This window comes from Callionymus lyra, chromosome 8 (genome assembly GCF_982586985.1).
Source record: "Callionymus lyra chromosome 8, fCalLyr1.hap1.1, whole genome shotgun sequence".
Lineage (NCBI taxonomy): Eukaryota > Metazoa > Chordata > Actinopteri > Syngnathiformes > Callionymidae > Callionymus > Callionymus lyra.
Window position 1 is genome coordinate 4,166,254 of NC_141825.1, and position 17,664 is coordinate 4,183,917.

The 17,664-nt window shown below is 35.9% G+C and overlaps 1 protein-coding gene and 4 non-coding genes across 6 annotated transcripts; 2 read left to right on the top strand and 3 right to left on the bottom strand.

Annotated features, from left to right (window-relative positions):
• Positions 1–780: 780 nt before the first annotated feature.
• trnaf-gaa (transfer RNA phenylalanine (anticodon GAA)) lies at positions 781–853 on the bottom strand. Its single transcript has one exon. It is a non-coding gene; the product is annotated as a tRNA-Phe (tRNA).
• A 227-nt stretch (positions 854–1,080) lies between these two features.
• Positions 1,081–1,153, bottom strand: trnaf-gaa (transfer RNA phenylalanine (anticodon GAA)). Its single transcript has one exon. It is a non-coding gene; the product is annotated as a tRNA-Phe (tRNA).
• A 200-nt stretch (positions 1,154–1,353) lies between these two features.
• trnaq-cug (transfer RNA glutamine (anticodon CUG)) lies at positions 1,354–1,425 on the top strand. Its single transcript has one exon. It is a non-coding gene; the product is annotated as a tRNA-Gln (tRNA).
• An 879-nt stretch (positions 1,426–2,304) lies between these two features.
• trnaf-gaa (transfer RNA phenylalanine (anticodon GAA)) lies at positions 2,305–2,427 on the bottom strand. The gene is made up of 2 exons: positions 2,391–2,427; positions 2,305–2,340 (listed from the first exon to the last, which is right to left on the bottom strand). It is a non-coding gene; the product is annotated as a tRNA-Phe (tRNA).
• Positions 2,428–7,487: 5,060 nt separating this feature from the next.
• Positions 7,488–13,168, top strand: gal (galanin/GMAP prepropeptide). 2 transcript variants are annotated; one of them, XM_087796990.1, is made up of 7 exons: positions 7,488–7,743; positions 7,811–7,891; positions 9,202–9,256; positions 10,306–10,377; positions 12,527–12,613; positions 12,817–12,888; positions 12,956–13,168. In XM_087796990.1, exons 2-7 carry the CDS (start codon positions 7,811–7,813, stop codon positions 13,015–13,017), a joined length of 429 nt encoding a protein of 142 aa, XP_087653116.1. In that variant the 5' UTR covers positions 7,488–7,743; the 3' UTR covers positions 13,018–13,168. The 2 variants fall into 2 exon arrangements, with proteins under 2 accessions (XP_087653116.1, XP_087653117.1); XM_087796991.1 differs by lacking the exon at positions 10,306–10,377 and having other exon boundaries at positions 7,641–7,743.
• The last annotated feature ends 4,496 nt before the right edge of the window (positions 13,169–17,664 follow it).

Genomic DNA, 17,664 nt, shown 5'->3' on the forward strand with positions numbered 1-17,664 from the left:
GTGAGATATATTCTCTCATACTCTTCACCATAAAGAAGTTGTTGTTGTTTTTTGTTTCCTAACATATCCAATGCTCTCTTGACTTAGGTTAGCAACATTGTTGCATTGTGGAGTGGCCTGCTCGAGTATGACCGGCAGAGGGTTGTGTTTGCAGCCAGGCACCAGGAAAAGCTGCAGACTGGGCGATTTAAGGCGTCCAAAAGAAAGGAGTTCACTCCAGGAGTGGACAGCGTAAAGAACCGCAAGGAGGAGCACAATAGCTGTAAAAAATGTGGGCAGTTTAGGACAAAGGAGACTGGGCACAGTCAGTATCAGGGGAAAATTTACTGCCCTTCGACTGAGACTGTTCCTAAAGAGAAGTGGCTTGAGGATATAAAAAAAAAATATATATAATATGTATTGTAAATACAATGCCCATAGTTGATAAAAACTGTCAATAGCATAAAAACGATCACCCTCTTCCTTCTTCCCCCCCTTAACAGACTAAAGTGCCCCAGCTTTGGCTCAGTTGGTAGAGCGGAGGACTGTAGAGCATTAAAGCCATCCTTAGGTCGCTGGTTCAAATCTGGCTCGAAGGAGAATGTTTTACTTAAGTTTGAAGAGACAAATCTTTGGGATATTAAAAAAAAATCTTGGCTAGCCATTCCCTAACCATCCTCTGATTTGCCTTAGTGTCATTGATTATGAAACATGTTGATTACATGTCAACCAGAGGATACTTGGCAGATTTCACCTGAGCAAATCCCAAAGAAATGTTGCATTTGACTTGATGCCAGTCCCTGCCCAAACCCAGGATCGAACCAGGGACCTTTAGATCTTCAGTCTAACGCTCTCCCAACTGAGCTATTTCGGCATATATCAGTCGATATCACCAGATTGGTGGCTGTTAAAGGCACTGTACACAAAATAACCTGTGACCGAGCGTACTATTTCAGCACCTTTCCATCAGCCGCCGTTGTATTGGGCTTTTTGTCCATCCATGTTTGGATAGCTGGAGAGATTCAGTAACCTGGGGATAGTTGCCAGATTTCAGCTGAGAAAATCCCAAAAGAATGATTCGTTTTCCATGGTGCCTGACCTTGCCGAAACCCGGGATCGAACCAGGGACCTTTAGATCTTCAGTCTAACGCTCTCCCAACTGAGCTATTTTGGCATATGATACCAGATTGGTTGGCTGGTTGAAATCCTGCTCGAAGGAAAAGGTTTTTTTTCTCAAGATTGAAGAGATAAATCTTTGTGATATTTAAAAAAAATGTTGGATCAATGGTTAAAGACGGTCCCTAACCATCCTCTGGTTTGCTTTAGTGTCCTTGATTATGAAACATGTTGATTACGTGTCAACCAGTTACCATTGGTTCCATGGTGTAATGGTTAGCACTCTGGACTCTGAATCCAGTGATCAGAGTTCAAGTCTCGGTGGCACCTGTTGATTTCGAGGAACTGGTACTTCACGTGTTTTTTACTTAGTAGGTCTATTGACTCTTGCATCATTAAGTAGTCTTCCAACCTTTTGTTGAAACATCTTGCTGTTTTCAAAGCACAGCCCTAGCAGCAGAGTGGCGCAGCGGAAGTGTGCTCGGCCCATAACCCAGAGGTTGATGGATCGAAACCATCCTCTGCTAGCTTCTGTTTTGGTCTTGTTCTGTAGTAGTAAAAACTGTACGTCTATATAGATATGATTTAAACGTTATAGATTTAGGAGCCTTTGAGCCGGAAGACTTAGGTCAGAGCAAGGTTGATGGGCCTCATTGACTGAATGTCATTCAATTGTTAGGACTTTCCAGTGCTAGAGCAAAAAGCGTTTCCAAGCATTTCATTGAAAAGATCTTTGTGGCTTTCACCCAAAAGCCTCATAGCAGAGTGGCGCAGCATAAGCGTGCTGGGCCCATAACCCAGAGGTTGATGGATCAAAACCATCCTCTGCTAGCATTTCTATTGCCTCACATTCTGTAGGATAACAAGCTTTACATTTATATACATATTGTTGAACATGCTTATATACTATGTTATTTCCTAGTCCATTGACCTTTGATAGCTCAGTTGGTAGAGTGGAGGACTGTAGATCAGTATCCTTAGGTTACTGGTTCAAATCTGGCTTGAAGGAGAATGTTTTTCTTAAGTTTGAAGAGGGATATTAAAAAAAATCTTGGCTCAATGGTTAAAGCCATTCCCTAACCATCCTCTGGTTTGCCTTAGTGTCCTTGATTATGAAACATCTTGATTACATGTCAACCAGAGGATACTTGGCAAATTTCACCTCAGCAAATCCCAAACAAATGTTGCATTTTACTTGGTGCCAGTCCCTGCCGAAACCCGGGATTGAACCAGGGACCTTTAGATAAACACCTTTAAAACAATTTCAATCAATAAAGTTTTACCTTACCTTAGATCTTCAGTCTAACACTCTCCCAACTGAGCTATTTCGGCATATACTACCAGATTGGTTGGCTGGTTGAAATCCGGCTCGAAGGAAAAGGTTTTTCTCGAGGTTGAAGAGATAAACCTTTGTGATATTTAAAAAAATCTAAATTTAAAAAAAGACAGTTGATGGGTGCCGGACGCTGCTGAAACTCGGGATTGAACCGGCAAGCTTTATATCTTCAGTCTAACGCTCTTCCAAATTAGTTATTTCAGCATATATCACCAGATTGGTTGGCTGTTAATGGCTTTAATGTAAACAAAATAACTGTTCTGCCAGAGTATAAGATATTAGCAATTTTCCATCATTCACCGTTGTATAGGGCGCTTTGTCCATCCATGTTTTTGGATAGCTGGAGAGATTCAGGAACATGAGGATACTTGCCAGAGAACACCTCACACAATCCAAAAAGAAGTACCTCATTTGATGGGTGCCAGAAGCTTCTGAAACCCAGGATTTACACCTGTTGCCATTGGTTGGGAAAAGACCCATGAACATGAGAACACAGATTTTACTGGGGCTGGGGAGATTCAGGACTATGAGTGAATACAGTAATACCTCAATAGACTAATGAAAAGAAGCTACCCTGATGCATTCCCAGCTGCTGAAACCTAAGAATGAACGAGGGACCGTTTGATGTACAGGCAAACGCTCTTTCAACTGATCTATTTGATCATGCCTCAGTCCACTCTGTTAATACAGGATCACAAGTAACAATGCAAACTAACACGTCTCACAACTGATAAAAAGAATCTTATCTCATGTGTGCCAAAACTTTCCAAATTCTGGAGTGGAGGGACCTTTAGTTCAGTTTGTAGCTGTCCTAGCTGCCAAGTAAAACACTCTCCTTTTGGGTCTTCTTCAGAAATCAAAATCATCAATTAACGTATTTGTTATTTTGAAAAATTTCCTTAAAACCTATTGGTTAAACCCTGATAAAAAAGGGTCTTGCACCAAGACAGTGAGCGTACAGTGAGTATCTCCAAAAACGTGTAGCTCCATTAAAAATGACCATAATTATTTCATACAATGGCAAGAAAGGTAACAAGACTTTCCTCCCGTTCTCCTCAATATGAAAGATTTACAAAAAATGTAACTCTCATGTTTGTGTTTATTTGAATTCAAATAAATCTATTGTTCACCATTACAGTAGATTTCAACTGCACCATAACTTTTTGTAAAAAATGTTCTTCAAGGTGGGCTTTCATACATGCAACTTTTCTCCATAAATCTTTCCCTGCCAGTCGCCTCAGACAAGAACAACGGCAATGTCGTAAATATTACATGGAGCAAAGTGAGGAGAAGAGCGTCATTATACCTTCTTCTCCAAAATGACACATAATTGCTGCACGACATTGTATTTGGACGCCGGCTTCGTCTGAAGATGGCCTTAATGACCAGTGATTAAACGTAATTTGAACGTGTTTTTAATAACAGAAGGTGACAGAGGAACATTACTTACTTCAGGGGTGTGTGGTCGACGCCGTCATTAAACATATAGATCAAAAGGTCGCAATGTATTTGTTGAGGATTCATCTCATCCTGCATCGTGACTCAGAGAAACAAAATTGACATCCTTGAGCGCTCTTCTGCTTTTTGCCCTTTCTAACTAATAACCAAGATGTTGCGGGATGGTGCTTCAGAAACAGTACCTGTGTGCTTAGGCGATATTTTCAAATATCACATAAAGCAAGAGAAACAATAGGCAATCGATATTTGATGTCATATATGTGCAGTTATATAGTCCATACAATTAAATAGCTAAAAATGTTCAACACTACCACGCAATATTTAGTTGGCACAGAAACAAAACTGACCTGGTCATTTGGCTATGAAGGGAGGTTGACTTGCTTGGCGTAGTTGCTATTGAGGTTCAGCTCTAGTTTTGACCACTTTTATGGGATTGTGTGGAAGCGATGAGGTTGACTGAAGAGAATCTGGCACAAAAACATTTTTGAAGGTTCCAAAGGAAGGTTACTGGACACTGTAAAGGTTGGGTAAGTCGTCTTACCTCTTACGCAAGTTACGCAACCCGTCGTCCTGATGTCCCCTTCACTCCGTCACCCTGAAGAGCCGCAGTGACGCATGTTAGCTATTCAACCAAAATAGAATCATAATATGAAATATCTGTTTTCATACTGGTCCCAGCTTTTATGAGTGTGGGTCTTAAGACCTCTGACGGATCTCAAGTGTGTGTGGATCCCGGGCTGATCCCGGTCTCTCTAAATGCTAATGACGTGCGATGCTAAGTGGTAGTGTAGGATTTGCACCAACACAAAAGACATTATCCTCAGGCTTCCTGTCCACAATAGCAAGGTGGGCATTTCAATATGAGGAGGGGGTCACCTGGGGAGACCTATTACCTGAAGATTCAGGGTGCAATGACGACCAGAAACGGACTCTCCTTTAGTCACCCGCTGAAAAAGTTCGAACAAATGAGTAGGTGGAGAGCAAAGGTTGATCTTTGAAATGAAAAATGTAGGTCTTCTTGAAATGTGTGTTGTACTATAGACTTGTGATTGTACTGACAATATAGTTTGATTCTAATGCCAAAAAAAAAAGAAAAGTCTTAGTGTTTTGGCTCTATTTTGTTGGCTCACTGTGGTTAACATTTATTTATTTATATATCAGCTTAGATAAACTATAAATGTTGTAAAGCTGTGTATTCATTTCAAAGTAAGTTTAGTGACAGTAGTTTGCTGGGTTCAACATATTTGTGTATACTTTTAAGCAGTCAAAAAAATGAAAACTTGTCTTTCTTTAAACCGCCTTTAACCATCGATTTCCTAGTGATGTTTCAGGTGATCTGGTGAAAGACTTCACTTGTTTTGAGTGAATAAAATGATGTTGTTGTAATAACCTTGGAGAACTGTTTTCTGTCATGGCCATAAATAAATCATAGTTTTAACACTTTTAACATTAAAAGAAAATTTTTATTTTTTATTTTTATTTTATTTTAACGATTTTGTTTTAGCTGATATCTTGTCTTAAATGTAAAAGTACAGTCAGGATCTTTATATGAAGATATATTCTTTATTCTACAACCTTAATTTTTGACACCCGGACTCTGGCATTCAATTGTATTAATGTATTGTAATGAATGATGTTCTAACTTTATATCTGATTTCATTAATTATAATGTCGTCATTGACTCATTAAAATTCAACAGGAATTATTTGACAGCAAACAGAGATATTTTAATTTCAGTTTGATCACATTTGTATTACAATTTGAAAGCAAAACAGAGGCGGTAATAAACCTCGATCTTCAGAACCATGAAGGGACTCCTTTCATAGCAAACCTGATTTAAAGACAAGGATCCAGACGGGTCAATAGTTTATACACAACATCTTTTCATAATGACCGTGTTAACCAGATTGAGACGTCTACATGGAGCCCGGTCGGAGACAAACCAGAGCTGCAGCTCGACACTCGGACCGATCTTAAGTGAATCTATTGTGATGTAACGTCATGAAGATGCAGAAGCAACTTTCATGGGCTCTAATGATGACGTCATGGCAAGTAAGTAGAAGTGAAAAGCAACAAAATTGCATCATCACTAGCCTAGATAGATACAGAAAGTTTCATCAATCGATCAATCAATTTGTTAAATAACAATTACAAGAGAAGCATCTAAATATTGGTATTTAAATGATAGCACGTTCTTTTCTTAATTCTTTAGACTATATTTTAATGTCTGGTACAAGGAAAAGTATAGTTGTCTGGATAACTATAATGAAAGTAGAAAATCGCTAATAAGAGATTCCTTTAAAATGTACTTTCCTTGTACTCTTTATACAAAGAAAACAAAGGGTTATCTAATTATTTTGTACATGACTTTATATGCTCAATAAAAAAGGGGAAACAAGTAAAAACTCGACTAGAGGAGTGAAAAAAAGACAAAAAACAAACCAATTGATTAATTCAAATGTATTATTACTGTTGAATTAGTAAAATGATGGTAATTTAATGTTTTAAACAAATAAAAAATGAGATACATGAGAAAATAACAATATAAATATAAATGTAAAGGGATTCGAATAAGTTAAATACACTAAATAAAAGATGTAATGTAACTATGACAAGACAGAATTTTTAATTTTTATCAAGTAAGAGGAAGGAAAGATAATGAAAATACACCATAAATGAGGAAAAAAAGGACATAGAAATAGAAAATCAAAATATAAAGTGATATAATGATATGTATTTGATACATTCAACTCTTCTCTGGTCATATGTCACCAATAATTAAAGAGTCAACAAGTTTAACTTGTGTTTGATGTATGACTTTATTTTGGTGAACGGATTCTTCCCATCGGTTCTCTTGTTCTGAGAGCGACGATGCCCCCCGCGGGTCAGTGCTCGTACTCTAGATCACGTATGACCGTCACCGGCAACACTGACAGGAACGCCTCAGCAGTCGGTCTGCAAGACCAGATCAGAGTGTGACCATTTATCTCTGAGACGAGAAACATTTGAAAAGACTCTCAGAAAACAACACTGCCCGGAACCTTCTGCCTCTTCCTTCATCAGTCTCATGAGTCACTATTGAACTCTGGGATGTAATTGATCCTCAAATCTGGTTGAACCCCTGAAAGTTGCTTCAGCATTTCGCAGAAACAGTCCAGAGTTTCCTCATTGTATTCAGATCTATACTAATACTCTTTAGAAGTCTTCGGCTGGATTTTAAATTTCTTCCGGGGAATCTGTTTTATGTCTATCGTTCCACAAACAACATTCACGGTGTCTCTTACCTCCAGTCGCTGGGATTGACTTGAGTGCAATGTGACCTTGTGGAGCAGAAAAAAAAAGACTAAAATAATGATCTTTATTTATTTTTATGTGACAAATCACATTATTTTCACAAAATGAAATAGGTTTATGCTATATGGGTTGAATCATTTAAGTGAATTAAAAAGATGAAAAACTAAAATTAGAAGTTGAAATGAATACGTACATCACAAGAATAAATAAATAAATTTCTATTTCAATGATTTAAGAATCACTGTTGCTATTAAAATTTCAGTAAACACGTTGTGATTCAAGGGTTCAATAACATCTGTGGATCAAATGATTGAACATAAATGATCCTGCGGCCTTCTCGGGTGATAAAATGTGATGCTGCCCTTATATGATTTCAATTGTATCGGTGACGCAGCCGTGCTGCCTGCGGGGGGGCAGCGAGCGCTCGTGCACGTGAACGCTCTCGAGCTGGAGTGACAATAAAAGGTGGCTGGAACCTCTCATGTCTCCACTCAGAGCTTCACACACACACACACACACACGTTGAGACTCGACAGGAAGCACAGACTTTCCATTCAAAGGTAAGAGAAACGTTTTTTTTTTACTGTTAAACTTAAAATTATTTCATCTTTAATTTTTGGTTCTCAGATGCAGAAGTGTTTTGGGATTTTTTGTGTGTCGCTCATCTTCTGTGCAACTCTGTCGGAGACCATCGGGCTGGTCATCGCGGTAAGATCCGAATGCGAGAGATTTTCTGAGAGAGATCCTATTCTTTGTGTTATGAACTTTAACATAAACTCATTCAAAACAACAGAAAAAATGCACTTTTCAAAAAGCAAGAAAATCTTGGACATTATTTGAAAATCTTAAATGTAAAATGATCCCTCATAAAATGGTATGCTTATTATCTGACATGATTTATTATATTTATAAATTATTTTTCGGACAGTGGTGTTATTTCTTATTGATAAAAAGTTAAGAAACATTTCTGAAAGTACAACAGAAAATATCAGAAATTATTATAAAACATTTTTTAATTCATACAGTATTTTTGGTTAAAGGGAATGCATGGAAAAGTTTATTTTAACAAACCAAAAGATTTCTTATCTTAAATAGACATCAGATCATTTGAGCCAAATATGTAGATGGTTAACTGGCTCAAAATCTCACTCAAAACCACCAACAGGTTAGTGAAAGTTGAAAAACAATCTAATTAAATCCTCAATCCTGGACCAAATTGTTGAACTTAAAACTCACCGATCGCTTGGAATGTATATCAAAAGGACAAGATGACGTATAATTGAATCCACATTGTAAAACATTTATCCTTCTCAAGTTAGCAGATTGTACTTCCTACGTGCAGCAGAAAAGTGCGCAGTGTGAGCTTCTAGATCCTAAGAGCACAATAAATACTGCGATTTTTGTGAAGGATCAATAAGAAAGAACTAAATAGCCTGAACATGATGGGAAATCATACTTGAGAAAAAATGATGGTGTAGGAAAGAACATTATTGTTTAATGATGCATTTATGGAAAGATCAAATCTGTATTTTAATGGATTATATTACATTGTACATTTATTTTAATTAACTATAGATCTGCTCTTGATGTTACATGGACTATAGATATGCTATTTAAGGTTTAATAAAATGTATTTATAATAGAAACATCATTTCAGAGACTTCAAATGTGTGACGAGGAACTAGAATCTCTGGATTCATATCTGACCGTGATACATGTCGAGCACTTTTTTATTACTGAAAATACTTAATGTTAAATTCAAGTCAAATTCTCATTATTGTTTGGAAAATGTATCATTTTATATCAGGACATAAATGTTTATGTTCTCGTCTCGACATACTATCAGGAAATTATTGATACAAATTAACATCAATTCCCGACAGTGAAGATTAGAGTTTAAATGTTTGCTTGTTTGTAAGAATGACTGAATAATAGAAATAATATAAAACACATAAATCCTAGAGGGACTGATCTGATGCTTCATCATTACTTTATCTGTTACTTTATCTGTTCTGCAGGCGAAGGAGAAGCGAGGCTGGACCCTCAACAGTGCTGGATACCTGTTAGGTCCCCGTAAGTACTGTGTACACACTCACTTAGACACGCATGAACATGAATATTTAATATATTAAAACATAAATAATAATAATAATTCAAGGGAAAATTAGTTTGAAATTCAATAATAACACATACGAATTCAGAAACAGTATATTTTAAAACAAATAATAGTTCACTTAATAGAAATTCAATATATCAATTCTGCTTATTTATTTTATATGTACATCTTAATTATAAGTTTGTATAGCAACTATTTGGGGGGAAAACCTTGTTCACAGTTTTCTGTATTCTGTACAAAAATATTATTGTGATACCTGACAGAAGTCGAATTGATATTTTAGACCTACTTTAAACAATTTAATATTAGTGAGAGTGAAATGTCAAAGTCCGCTGCTACAACATAACAAAGATCTGATTAAGAGTCTATTTTCTTTAAGCATCGGACCTCTATTGTTCCATTTTTAATAAGGGATTCAACTGGTTTAACATTAAATCTCAGATGATTTATGCTGATGCAGGATAAGTAATACAACTAAACATTACTTTTATATTAAGTATTTTTAAACAATCATCTGTGTATTAAGAAGAACAATCTGAAGACATTTTTTTCAAGTTTTAAGTGCTTTAAAGGAACAAATGACTAAGCTCTATCTGGCGACAAAAGAAAGCCGCAGTATGAATCCATTTGCGCGATGATAGAGGCAGACAAAGAGCCGCACTCTGTCCAAAGTTAAATTGATACCGAGGGCTGTTTATTAGCTCACTTCCCAAATGAAGGTCTTGAACACGTGCGTTGTGATGCAGCTCATTTGTGAATCAGCTTCTCGGCTTCTTTTGTCCCTGCTCTCCGTCTGCACCGTAATTTACTCTCATTTCCTGCCCGGCCTCATTAGAGAACTCATTTAGCCGACGCTGACTATTTCAAAAGTGAGCTCCAATCACTGCAGGACAAAGATTCATTCTCTTTGTGTGTGTGTAAGTGCTTGTGTGTGTGGCTGTCAGTGTGTGTGTGTGCAGCTCAGGTAAACAGGTAAAGGTTGCTCCTGCCTCATCCTGTGTTTCAGGTCGTATTGATCACCTAATTCAGATAAAGGCTTCACCCAGTGCCAGAGGCAGAGAAGAGCTGATCACTCAATGTAAGATAGAAACACTCGTACGGCCGCTGCAGGGTCTTGACCAGGAATTGCTCTGCCTGAAAACTTCTCGCTTTGCTCCTGCTGTCTGACAAACCTCCCGCTGTGTTCGCTTGCTGTGTTTACTCCTCTCGCTACACACTACACGAAGCCAAGAGTGAGGGTTTCTTCAGACTTTCCTCTGATCTCCTCCGTCTAGAAAAGCTTTTTTTTATTGCAAAATATTCAAATAAATATCATTTAAAATGAATGAAATAGGGATTTAAGGTGTTTCAGGAACAAGATTAACTCAAGTACATGTTGACATCATAACATATATCGATCAATGCTGTGTTTTCTAGCAAATCATTTATCAGAGATTAATCCGGAAACTTTTAAAAACAGAAAAAGTAATGCAGATGTTAGTACAGTTGCAATAGAAAAATAACTATAGGACTGAGAATAGACATATTTAAAGACATTGGGATTCTTTTTGTTGTTACTTTTGACTGCTTTAAAAAAAATAATTAAATTCAGAAACACTGAAACATCTTTTTAGTCAGATGATAAACCGTTAAACAACTTCCAAGCGAGATACAAACGTTTAATTTCTTATAAGTGCAGTTTCTTAACTTTACTATTCACAATAGTTCGAGAAAACAAACGAGGAAAACAAAACAAGTTGACCTTTTAAAATCGAGATTCAAAGAGTCTAATTGATGAAAGTAGTAAAAGAGAAAATCACTTAACGTTAAAGGTCACAGGGTCGATTGTACTTCAGCTTGAAGAGAGTCGCATGATCAAGTGCTACTTCTGATGCTCTAATTGTCCTTGTTATCGACTTTTATGTTTAATTTATACCACCGCGGTCTTCGTCATCACCTTTCTCGCTTCTAATCTCTCCTGCTTTACTCCTCCTTCGTCATCTCCTCCTCCACCTCCTCACTGATGTTATTGTCTGTGTGGCCTCCTCCCTCTGCTTAAATATATATCTTTGATATATTTGCGACCGCAATTCTACTGAGACAAGCCCTGCAGGTGGTCCGTACACGTTTGGAAGCAAACAACCAAACACACAATGAGATTCAGTCCAGAGAAATGTCAGTTTGAGAACTTAGGTGAAGGTGTGTCCCCGTGCCGTCTGTACGTGTATGTGTGTTCAAAACTTGTTGATGACCTCAGATCAGTCGCCCAAACCGGAAGGATATCAGCGCCATCAGAATATTGAAAGGTTAAATTTATAATTCCATTTATTGAAACTTTCGATTTGTTTTTAATTGAAATGTTGTATTTCTTTTAGGCATTTTCTTTTTAATAATTTGTATATTGAATTTTTTTTTTTTTAATAATTTAGTTTAAATAATTTAAATATTTTTAAGAAATGAACGAAAATAGGGTTTGCTATTCTAAATCCAATGATTTTTTTTTTTAATTTGTAGCCTTTTAAATCAATATATTAAAAGGTACAGTTGTACTAGATAAATACCGACCTACATGTATTAAGAATACATTTATATTTATTTTTAAATTATAATATCAAACTGAGTGTAAAAATAAATATTTCACTTTTTAAATATTTTTTATTTAATTAATAAACAGTTAATAGTAATTTAAAAAGTTTCAACATTTCAAAGGTTTAATTCAACCATTAATGTTCTGATGACATTGTTATACTTTCATACTTACTAGTCTTAGGATTGCAGAGTCATTGTACATGAGCATACAGGTCTTATACTTAATGTTAAAATGTGTTCTGTTTGATTCATTTTTAACACTAAAATGTAAGAATTTATCAACAGGATCCACATCTGATCAGAGTTTTTACCATGTTTATTTCTTGCCTTTTTTTTAGTTTCAACTGTGGTTTACAACATTCGCAGTAAAGCATCAACTGCACATGTTATATACACGTGTTATACATACACTATGACAGTTTTCTTCTTCCTGTTATTACGTGAACCAGGAGTTCAGGAACACCTGTATGCAAATCCAAGGACTCTGTCAATCGATAATTCACCTTCAGTGGATCGAACGATTCCTGTTCAGACTTTATCAGCAAGTTTTGTTTGTACCTAAACGACGAGTCGAACTGTGAGTCTGCAGACTGATGAACTTATCTCTATGAGTGCTGCTTCTATGACGGCGTCGCTCTGCTCACTTCCTGTCCAACCAGATGGCATAGATGGACACCGGAGCCTGGGAGACAAGCCGGGCCTGGCCGGGAAGAGGGACATGGGCCAGGAGGAGGACTTCAGGACAGGTCTGTCGTTGATTCGAAACCTAAATAAAAAGAAACATCTTAGACAGTTGCTGTGCACGTACAAATCATGTTTCTTCATCAATTCATGCACACTTTGTCCTTTCAAACGAATCTTTGGTAGAAACTATCTACGTTCCATTCTTCCGCAAATCATCAGGAGTTGACAGAGAAAAAACAATTTGGTATTTTGCTTTGCCTTCCAGGGGCCCACAGGACAGCAGATGAAGAAATCATCCACACGATCATCGACTTCCTGTCGTATCTCAAACTTAAAGGTATTTTAAATAGAGGTTGTCGATACTTCAACAGGATTATGCTGAAGCCTGTGTGTTGTCTCTGCAGAGATGGGAGCGTTGGACAGTCTGCCGTCCTCCGTGACATCAGATGAACTCGTCAATCCCTAATGTGTCCCTCGTCAGTGTCTGTCTTCTCTCCTGGTTGATGTTTCTATTGTCCGGACCCTCACTGTCCTAGATGTCAACCTGCCGTCAACCCCTTCCCCCTAAAACCCCGGAGCCGAAGATTTGACTTATGAAATCAGATTCTTTGTGTAAATAAAAGTTTGTATCCACTGAAAGTCACAGAGGCCTCGACTATGTAGCGTTTTTTGTTCTTGAAAACTATCTTATATTTGTTTTTCATCCACAAGTCAATTACAGATAGTGATGTTTTCAACATAATTGTTGATTTGAATGAAATTTGTCTTAAACCTGGTAGGAAAAATAATTTTAGTTTTAAAAGATAATCAATTAAATATCAGAATCAGACACTTTTCTTGTGAGTTTTTTTTTTATTGATAATATAAACTGGTAGAGGTTGGTTGATTGGAAAATCGCTATATAAATACAAATGACTTACTTACTTACTTAATACAGAACAAAAAGAAAATGTGTTAAATGTCATTATAAAATCACTATAAATCTATAAAATCACAAAACCCAAGTTTTAATCATAGTCGAATTTGCAGCTCCAACAAATTATTTAAAAGAAGAAACATAAACAGAATGTTTCACAAGTCTCTCTTTTAATAATCATTGGCTGATGTTAGTATAGATTTTCTTCTTTTACAGTCAAAATAAATAAACTGTTCCACTAACTCCATTTAATATTTTTTAATTATCATTTATATAATATAATATAAAGTTTATTAGACAACATCTCGTTGAACACCCTAATCTTCATTTAAGTTAATATTAATCGGCTTTAAAAAAAATTAAGTTAACTCAATAGATATTTTTGCAAAGCTATTTCTATTTAAAGCTCATGTCAAAAATACTTATTACTAACCTTTAGTAAACATGTTAATGTAATATTCTAAATATTTATTCAAACAAACTAATTCACTTCCATTAAAAGATTCAAATAGTCAAACTCAAATACATGTTCATGAAGTCAGTTGAAAATACAGGTGACATTGTTTATCATTAGCATGTTAGCATTATGACTCACTAACTAGCTAACTTCAACTTTTACCTTGAGTTGTTCAATTTGTGTTAAAAGTAAAGACAGTTGTCAAAACATGTTACTCTAAATGTTGTTAACTTTCAGATTCTGGAGGTTTAAGTAACATGTATACGCCATAAGTTGTACGTACTGCATATTTCTTTAAGTTAATATGGTTAGCATGCTATTGTAACATAACTCCGATTTTTATATACGTTCTAAACTTAATATAAGTAAAGACACAGCTTGTGTCTGTGAATCTAACACGTTATTGTTCGTATTTTCCCACATAATAAACATTAAAACGCACATTTGTTAGATAACTTAGAGGTGAAAACAAACGTTACCTTCCTGACAGAGATTGTATGAGAGATGCTCACACTGAACAACAATAGCTTCCATGTATGTATCAAAGATTGTCTAGTAAATGACAGAAGATGACTCTGACCATTTTATTCACTTCTAACCGTTAAAAACCTAAATTTTAACAGGTTTCTCTCTTGTATGAGTTGAGAAAGTTATTCGAAATTCTCCAAATAATTTTGCTTCTATATTGTACATCAAGTTTGTCTAATGTCCTCGCAAAACAATATTATTTTGTCCTATTTATTCTCTCGAACTAAAATATATATTGTAATAATTAGCTTTGGCTCTATCTAGTGGTGACAATTGATATTTGTCCTTTTATTATCATAATCAGAATAATTAACTTTTATTGGATTTTTAAAAAATATTTTACTTGTAATACTTAGAATTCGCAGCTTTGAAGACATATATATGTTGTTTGGATAAAATTATATTATATATATTTTTTTGGTGTTCACACTACAGAGAAACAGCGAAAACTGAACCCAAGAGGAGAGGCAGCTGACGCGATACATTATATGACAACTCATACATGATATTATTACTATGTTTTTAAATAAATAGAAAAAGGCAAACTCCATTTAATCTGTTTCAAATCTGCCATTATAATATAAATCATACATTATATTATATAATATTATATTATATCATATATTGTTATGTTATGTTATTTTGTGTTATGTTATGTGTCGTTACGTTACTTAACGTTATAAAACATTATATTGTTTTATATTATATCATATCATATTATATCATATCATATCATATCATATCATATTATATTATATTATATTATATTATATTATATTGTATTATATTATATTACGTTGTTACGTTACATTATATTATGTTACGTTATGTTATGTTATGTTATTTTATATTATGTTTCGTTACATAACGTTCTGTTCCGTTATCTTATAACACGTTACATAACATTATATTATTATTATTATTATTATTATTATGATATTACATTACGTTACATTAAGTTTCGTTACGTTATAAAACGTTATATTATATTATATTATATTATATTATATTATATTATATTATGTTACCTAATAAAACATTATATAACATTCAATTATATTACGCTACATTATGTTACGTTAGGCTACATTAGGTTAGGTTAGGTAACGTTACGTTACGTTACGTTACGTTACGTTACGTTACGTTACGTTACGTTGCGTTGCGTTGCATTGCATTGCATTGCATTATATTATATTATATTATATTATATTATATTATATTATATTATATTATATTATATTATATTATAGTATAGTATAGTATATTATATTATATTATATTATATTATAGTATAGTTTATTTTATTATATAACTTTACATTATGTTACGTTACGTTATAAAACGTTATAATATCTTACATTATATTATATTAAATTATAATATATATCTGGTTGTTGTTGTGTGAGTCGATAAGTGACGTGTGTCTGATAACACAGAGTGTGAGAGGATGTTTTCCAGTCAGAAGGAGGAAGAGTGAGATCCAGCTGAAACATCAATGACAAACAATCCATTAAGGACGAGTGACCCCAGCTGTGTTGCCTCCATCAACAACAGTCTTGAGCAGCAGCATCATCGTCGTCGTCACCAAGAGTCTGTTTAAACTTCAGCTTTAAACTGTGATTAAAAGTGTTCAAATCATCTTTTCTCAGGGAACTCTGTTTTCCTCCCTCAAAAAAAAAAACGGTGGTTAATTAGTGCCTCAACATAGGTCAAAGGTCAGAGTGATCGACTCTTGAAAGTGAGTCGTTTGTCGGTTCAGTCACGGATCAGTGTCGCGTCGCGGCTATCAATGTTCCAAAGAGCCGATCACGGCCGTGACGTCAGACATTGTTTTTGTGCTGTTCCCGTCAATCGTCGGTAAACAGGAGCCCTGCAGGGACTCACCGGGAGCCCGGATCGAACCTCAACCTTAAAAGCAGCTCGGAGTGTCGGACAGATCCACAAACTCTTGACAGGAGCGGAGCTGCAGAGATGGTGAGTGCGTTTCATCCTGTCATCGTTCATTACCTTGTGTTGTCCAGCATCGTCCACTTCATTCTCGTCTAGTCTTTCTTCCATCCTGAGCTCGTCTAGCTTGGTCTGCTCGTGGTTTACTTCATCTTGCCTTTTAACTCCTGGTCCTGTCTTTTCTCCTGTTGACCTGTCGTGACCAGGTTTATTCATTGAAGTGTAAAATATTATTTAATTAAATTGAAAATGTCCGGAAGACAGAGGTGAGCCAGAAGACAAAGCTCTCTATTGATTGGTGGCTCAATAAAGAGTTGAACGACGACGAGTCACAGCTCAAAAGGTAGGTCAAAACAGATCTAATAACAGTGCATACTCAAAATGGCCGACGTATTTTTACCTTACTGCGAAAGTATTAAAAAGATCTGAAGGTTTCTGGTCTACCAGAGCTCGCCCACTTCCATTGACTTTAAATAAAAGCCAAATTTTGTCTGTCTTGTTAAAGTTAGCAGCTGCGACATCCATGAGAGACTCAGAAAACAACGATTGAGACGAAACTAACTTCTAATCCGTCCTCACGAAACATGTCTTTTACGCTCCAGATGCTGAACGCTGCAGCTGCTGTGTGGACGAGCTCGCTGATCCTTTCTCTGCTGCTTCACTCTTGTCACACACAGAAGGTAACACACACACACACACACACACACTCGCTCATCCTCCCGAGACTCACAACATGTTGTCGTGTGTGTGTGCAGCTGAACACACACTGGGGTCCTCAGTCCATGATGTACCTGAAGGGCAAGCGTGAGTCTTTGATTCAACTTTAATTTAAGGATGAACTTTTAAATCCAGGACGGAACTCTGAGAAGAGTTCAGAGTGTGTTCTCTTGTTTCCAGATGGCAGAAGATTTGTGTTGGACGAAGGGAAGGTTGTGGGTCCGTCTCCCTTGTTTTCAGTCCTCAGAGGTGAAACAACATGAAGACACTCTTTTCTGCATTAACTTGAGTTGAATTTGAGTTTTGTGTCGTATTAATGTCTCTCAGGTCAAAAATATATCACTGGTTTTACAGTGTAGTTCATTCTAATTAACACTAATTGTATGTGTGTTTGTTTGCGTGTGTGTTATATGAGTTAAGATTTTTTATGTTTGTCTATATGTGTCTGTTTCTTTGTTTGTGTGAATATTTTAACGTGTGTTTGTGTGTGGATGAATGTGTTATTTGATGTGAGTGTGCTCATACGTGTATATGTGTTTGTGGGTGCA